At 47.7% G+C, this 5995-nt stretch overlaps 1 protein-coding gene across 1 annotated transcript; it reads left to right on the forward strand.

Moving 5' to 3' along the window:
- The first annotated feature begins 3801 nt into the window (after window positions 1–3801).
- Window positions 3802–5276, forward strand: LOC104611354 (ARM repeat superfamily protein). Its single transcript, XM_010278373.3, has one exon. It carries the CDS (start codon window positions 4086–4088, stop codon window positions 5025–5027), a length of 942 nt encoding a protein of 313 aa, XP_010276675.1. The 5' UTR covers window positions 3802–4085; the 3' UTR covers window positions 5028–5276.
- The last annotated feature ends 719 nt before the right edge of the window (window positions 5277–5995 follow it).

Consider the following 5995-nt stretch of genomic DNA (forward strand, 5'->3'; position numbering starts at 1 on the left):
GCTGCCGAAGTACACCCTGCTACCACCGAACCTCCCACAATTACATGGATGGTTCCCCGAACTGGCCTCTCTTCCGGAGGCTGTCGGTGCAACGGTTCAGCTGGTCTGTTGCTAGATTCGGGGGCATCCTTTCCGTGCTCCCCTTGCCGTCCTGCCTTATTGTTATTATTATTATCATACTGTACAAAATTCCTTAAGTATCCGCGACGGATGAGTTCCTCTATCTCGTCCTGGAGATTATTACACTGTTCGGTACTATGATTGTGGTCTCTATGGAAACTATAGTACAAATTTTTATTTCTCTCGTTCGGATTTCCCTTTAGGCGAGGTGGCCACTTTACGTATGGGGCGTCCTTGATCGTCATTAAGATCTCGGTCCGCCTCGTGTTTAACAGCGTGTAATCTGTCCGAACTGCTAAGGGAGCTCGAAATGACTGGTTCGGCTTCGGCTCCCGGGCCGGGTTTTTTCTATCGACTGGGTTGGAGGGCTCGCCTTCCCTCTTTCTTTTCTTGTTCCCGCTTTCGGTCCGTTGGTTGATTTCTTCCTCTGTTCTCATGAACTTATCCGCGAGCTTGAGGAATTCGGCCACGGTTGCGGGCTGGTTAGCTACCATGTGCCATTTGAACTCTTTGTGCGTTACTCCTCTCTTGGCCGCCGCGAGTTGCACTGCGGGGTCTAACCGCGGTATCTGTAAGCACGCTTCATTAAACCGCTTGATGTAGCCCCGGATGGATTCTCCTTTTCTCTGGACTACTCCGAAGATGCTTTCCTCTGTTCTGTGACACCGCTTGCTGGTGACAAAGTGTGCGGTGAAGACCTGCACGAACTGGGCCCAGCATCTTATCGACCCGAGGGCCAGGTTCCTGTACCAAGTGCGGGCTACCCCCTGAAGGTGGTGGTGAAGGCCATGCACATTTACGATTCACTGGCCCTGGCGAGGTGCATTTGGGACTGGAAAGCATCAACGTGGTCGTTGGGGTCGAATGACCCATCATACTTGTCCAAAGGTGGGAGCTTGAAATCTCTGGGCATGGGGACCGCCAGGAGTTCTGATGCGAGGGGGGAAGGAACTGAGAGAATCGGGGTAGCTTTTACCTCGTCCAAGCTCGTCTCTTCCTTACCTCTGAGCTCGGGTAGGACACGGGTGGCAGTTCGACGACTTCGCCGGCGCCTTCGTTGTTGAGTGGGCCTGGTACTGGCGCTGCTTGCCTCTGTGTTGCCGAGTTCGATGGGCCCGAAATGCTGGTAGTTTGCTGTCAGGGCGCTGAATCGGTTTTCCGTGAGCGGGAACTCGGGCCTAGAGCGCCGAGGTGCTAACCTTGCGGGCGAGGTTCCTGACCCGCCTGCGAGCTGCGAGGCGGGGGTGATTTTTCTCTCTCTTCGGCCTGGGGACGAGGCCTGGCTGTTAGGGGGGTTTTGGGGCCGAGAGGCTTTTCCCTGGTGGGGGCGTCCATCCTGTGGGGAGGCCTTAACCAGCTTCGGAGCAGGGTGCCGAGGTGGAAGTAGTGGTTGGTTCGGCGACAGTTGGGGGAACTGCTATTGATAGTGATACTGGGAGATGTTGTGCAGTACTTGGTGCTGCTGGAGCTGGTGTTGTTGGAATTGTTGCATTTGGGCTTGCATTGCCCGCATGCATTGCATCTGGTCGTCCAACCAGTTTTGGCTGGTTGCCAGGGGGACGACAGTTGGTTCAGTAAAGGTTGTCTCGATAGGGAGAGGAAAGGGGATGCTCATGGCAAGAAGGTTTTACGGGCGCCACTGCTTGTGGCGCATTCAAGCTGGGGATCCCATCCACCGAAAGGGGGATGGTGAACTGTTCGATGCACACCACGGGGACTTGAAGTTGTTCTCCGGTGGTGTTTGTCTCCGTGCCACGTCTGGCGTTGCTGGAAGAAGCCATGAGTGTTGGGGTTTTTGGAGAAAAGAGGTTATGAGAGTTTAGAGGGAGGCTTTTAGAAGTGTATTCCCACAGACGGCGCCAATTGATGGTGCGCAATCCGGCTGGTCCTAGCTGTCAACGACCTTGCCTCTGAACGGAGCTACAGGGAGCCTGAAACAGAGAAGATGAGGAAGCTCCGGGAGAAACCCGGTACGAATGCTCCGAAGCTCAAGTTAGAATTCTTAGGTAAGATAAAACCAGATGGCGCAAAGTTCACGTACCTTGTTCTTGGGGGGTAGGGAGCCTTTTATAGCCACCTCGTGCACTCACTCCTAAGCTTCTGTCAGGTCGGGTATGATTACCTCTGCGCTCCTGCCAGTTCGGGTGTCATCCCCTCTATTGGACAGAACCGCCACTACTCCCTTTTGTTGGAGCCGTCTCTGCAACTGGCGATGATGGTGGCAGGTGGTGGTGGCAGGTGACTGTTGAAGTGCGGCTGTCAAGCGTCAGATCCCAAGTCAGTCAGGTGCGCCGCCCTTGGATACGGACCTCCTCAGTGTCAGGTATGGTACGTTTGTTCAGTTCGATGTCCTGGAGGCGAAGTGTTGGAGTGGCGAGCGAGGTGAAGTCTTGAGTTCGGATAGGGGAGTGTCCCAAACTGCCATGAGGTGGGCCAGTTCGGGTCATTTCCTTGTGTGGCTCGGGGCCTAAGGGAGAGTTCGGGCTCCTCGTAGGGAGTTTCGGGCTCCTAGTAGGGAGTTCGGGCTCCTCGTAGGGAGTTCAGGCTCTTAGTAGGGAGATCGGGCTCTTAGTAGCGAGATCGGGCTCCTCGTAGGGAGTTCAGGCTCCTAGTAGGGAGTTCGGGCTCCTTGTTCGGATTGCTGGTGGGGAGTTCGGACTGCTGGTTTCCTCCCTTTGGTGCTTGCGCCCTGGGTGCGCTGTTGTGCCGAGCTGTTTGCCTTTGCCACGTGTTGAGTGATTACGAGGTCTGGCCAAATCTTCCTTCATCAGAATCTATTATAATGATTTGGTTATGTGATTTGTGCAGATGAATAATTGGGTCAGGGTCGGTTCTTATTTTAAACCATTTAGACCCGAACCAATTGAATAGTTGATATATGAAGATCTCTTAATTTATTTGTATTTTATATCTAAAAGCAAGATTCAAAGTATCGATAAAAGATGTACTAGTTTATGTTAATGTTATTTTAAATATTTTATTTATTTATTTTTTTCAAAATCAGTTTAGAGGAATCGATTTAAGTCCCATCTACTTTTGAACCATAATCTGACCCGATACAACTTCTATAAAGGCGTATTGAAAAACTCCCGACACTATACATATCGATACTTTCTAAAAGAGTAAATTTCATAAATAATACATAACATGAATATAATTAAAAGTATATTTCATCAACATATTTTATCTTCAGTTGTATTGAAATTGTATTGTCAAAATAAAGTTCTAAATCGACATCATCATTGGTAATTATATAACAAAATGTATCATGTATAATGGGTCAGACCCAATATTGATTTGGTTTCGGGTCCTTCATATTATTCGATCAATTACCAGAATTGATACATCCTGTTCCGAACCAGACCCGACCCATTCGATCAATAACCAGAATTAATAATTGATTTGGTTTTTGATCATTCCTACTTTTCGATTAATAACCGGAACGGGACTGATGCACCTTGTCCCGAACCAGACCCGACCCTTTTGACACATTGCAGCATTCAGCATCGAAACGCATGTAGACTTTATAGAATGGCTAGATATAGGCTAATTATATGGTTCGGGTTGGATTGGATAACTCATCGGAAGTGACATTTCGGGTCGGTCCACGCCCAACCGGAACAGTTGGCGGAATGTCATTTTCGTAAATTTGAATTTAAGGTCGATTGGGGACGATTGAAGATTGATGAAGAAAAGAACACGACGTCTCAGTCTCTCCTACCGTGTGGCGTCTTTCTATTCTGCTTCTGCACCGAAAGTCTCAATTTTTTTTTTAAATTTTTTTCCGCCTCTCTTTCCTTTTCAATGGAGGCCCACGCAAGCGATCTCACCTCCTTTACGACATTATCCTCTGTGTTCGAACCTACAGGAGCGTTGAAATTTTGCTTCCTTTTCAAACACTACTTAATCCACCTCCAAACACAGAGAGAAAGAAGGAGATCATCTCAGGCCGGTGTTTTACTCAGATGGAGGTGAAGAGGCGAACGGCAAGGTCTCTGGTGCAGAGGCTGAGTTCCGTTTCAGAACAAACCCAAACCGAGGCGATATGCGAGCTTCGTCTCATCTCCAAGCACGACCCGGATAGCCGTTCCTTCATAGCAGAAGCTGGCGCCATTCCTTACCTCACCGAAACCCTCTATTCCTCCTCCACCGTCGCCCAGGAAAACGCGTTGGCTACTCTTCTTAACATCTCCATCTCCAACCGCGATGTTCTCATGTCCACTCGCGGCCTTCTCGATGCGCTTTCCCACGTTCTCCGCCTCTCCACTTCGACCCCTGCCACCGTCCAAACTGCCGCCGCGACCCTTTACAGCCTTCTCGTCGTTGATGAGTATCGACCCATTATTGGCGCCAAGCGGGATATCATCTTCGCCCTTGTCGACATCATTCGGAACTCCAATTCACCTGCGAGGTCGATCAAGGACGCCCTTAAAGCCCTCTTTGGTATCTCGCTTTACCCGCTCAACCGTGCTACCATGGTTGAATTGGGTGCAGTTCCTGCCCTTTTCTCGCTTGTGGTGAAGGACGGCCGGATTGGGGTTGTCGAGGATGCTACGGCGGTGATTGCGCAGGTGGCCGGGTGTTTCGAGAGTGGGGATGCCTTTCGGAAGCTGTCGGGAGTGGGGATTTTGGTGGATTTATTGGATCCGACGACGGGTTCGACGGTTAGAGTGAGGGAGAACGCGGTTTCGGCGTTGTTGAATCTGGTTCAGTGTGGAGGGGAGAAGGTTGTGGAGGACATTCGGGAGATGGGTACAGGAGTTTTGGATGGAATTGCAGAAGTTGCGAAAGATGGTAGCGCCAAGGCGAAGGGTAAGGCGAGCATGTTGTTCAACGTACTTGATAGAGGAGGTTTTAATGGCGTGAGGGATCCACGGTTTGGTTTTGTTTTGGAACAAGCAGCCTGAACTCTGAAGTTTCTTACTTTCCTACTCTGTAATTTAGATAACGATAACACTGTTTTTCTTTTTGTTTTCCATTCTTATTTTTGTAGTCATGCTTGGGTGGGTGAGTCTTGTATAAACTTTTTATTGATTATATGTGTTTCATTTCTTAATGGATTCCATTAGGGATCACTTCCTCAATTCCAAGTCGAATTGTATATTTGATACAGAAACAGTGAACATACATACGATAAGCATTGAGATTTTTTTTAATTATTCTTATTGTCATTATGAATTTGAAACACTTACAATCAGTTCATCCTCTGAAACCCAGGGTTAATCAAATCACATGGATGCCTGATCCATCCTTTGAAAACCATGGTTATCTTAATTATCAGAACTGTTTGGTTTACTTCCCACACCTTTGAGAGACTTTTATTTTATTTTATTTTTGTCAAACTGCAATCACGATTCACAGGTAATTGTTCATATAAAGTTTTTGCCACTCTGTTGGGTCATTTTGCTTTGGAAGGAGCTCTAGTCCAAAATGTGGGAGGTCATGCTTGGTTTCTATCTTCAGTGGTATTCTGTAAGAGACACGTGCTTAAGCAACTGAGGTTGTATCAATTTCTATAAAGTTGTTTATTTGCAAAAGTTGCCGCAAATCATTTTTGAAAGAATTGGAATCTACAAGTATGTTTTGACTTTGGGGAAGTTTCACACTTGTATCTAGATATGGTTATTTTAGTCAACTGGGCATTCTTACAGTCTGATGATTTGTTTCAGTGTCCCATTAAACTGAAAAGAAGAGATGCTATGACCTATATATTCCTTCTTATCAATGGGGGAAACAGTTGGTAATTGATTAAATACTTTTACCATTTGAGTATCATCTGCAGTTCTGTTACACACAACAAAACTGCCTCAAGAATTTGGACTATGAATTCATGATGCCTGACAGGCAGCAACAAGAACCATTTGTAGATAAAGTT

This window comes from Nelumbo nucifera, chromosome 7 (genome assembly GCF_055504915.1).
Source record: "Nelumbo nucifera cultivar China Antique chromosome 7, China Antique-T2T, whole genome shotgun sequence".
In the NCBI taxonomy this organism is placed as follows: Eukaryota; Viridiplantae; Streptophyta; class Magnoliopsida; order Proteales; family Nelumbonaceae; genus Nelumbo; species Nelumbo nucifera.

Excerpts from the sequence above, each read along its gene's own strand:
- LOC104611354 (XM_010278373.3), top strand. The coding sequence starts at position 4,086 with ATGGAGGTGAAGAGGCGAACGGCAAGGTCTCTGGTGCAGAGGCTGAGT.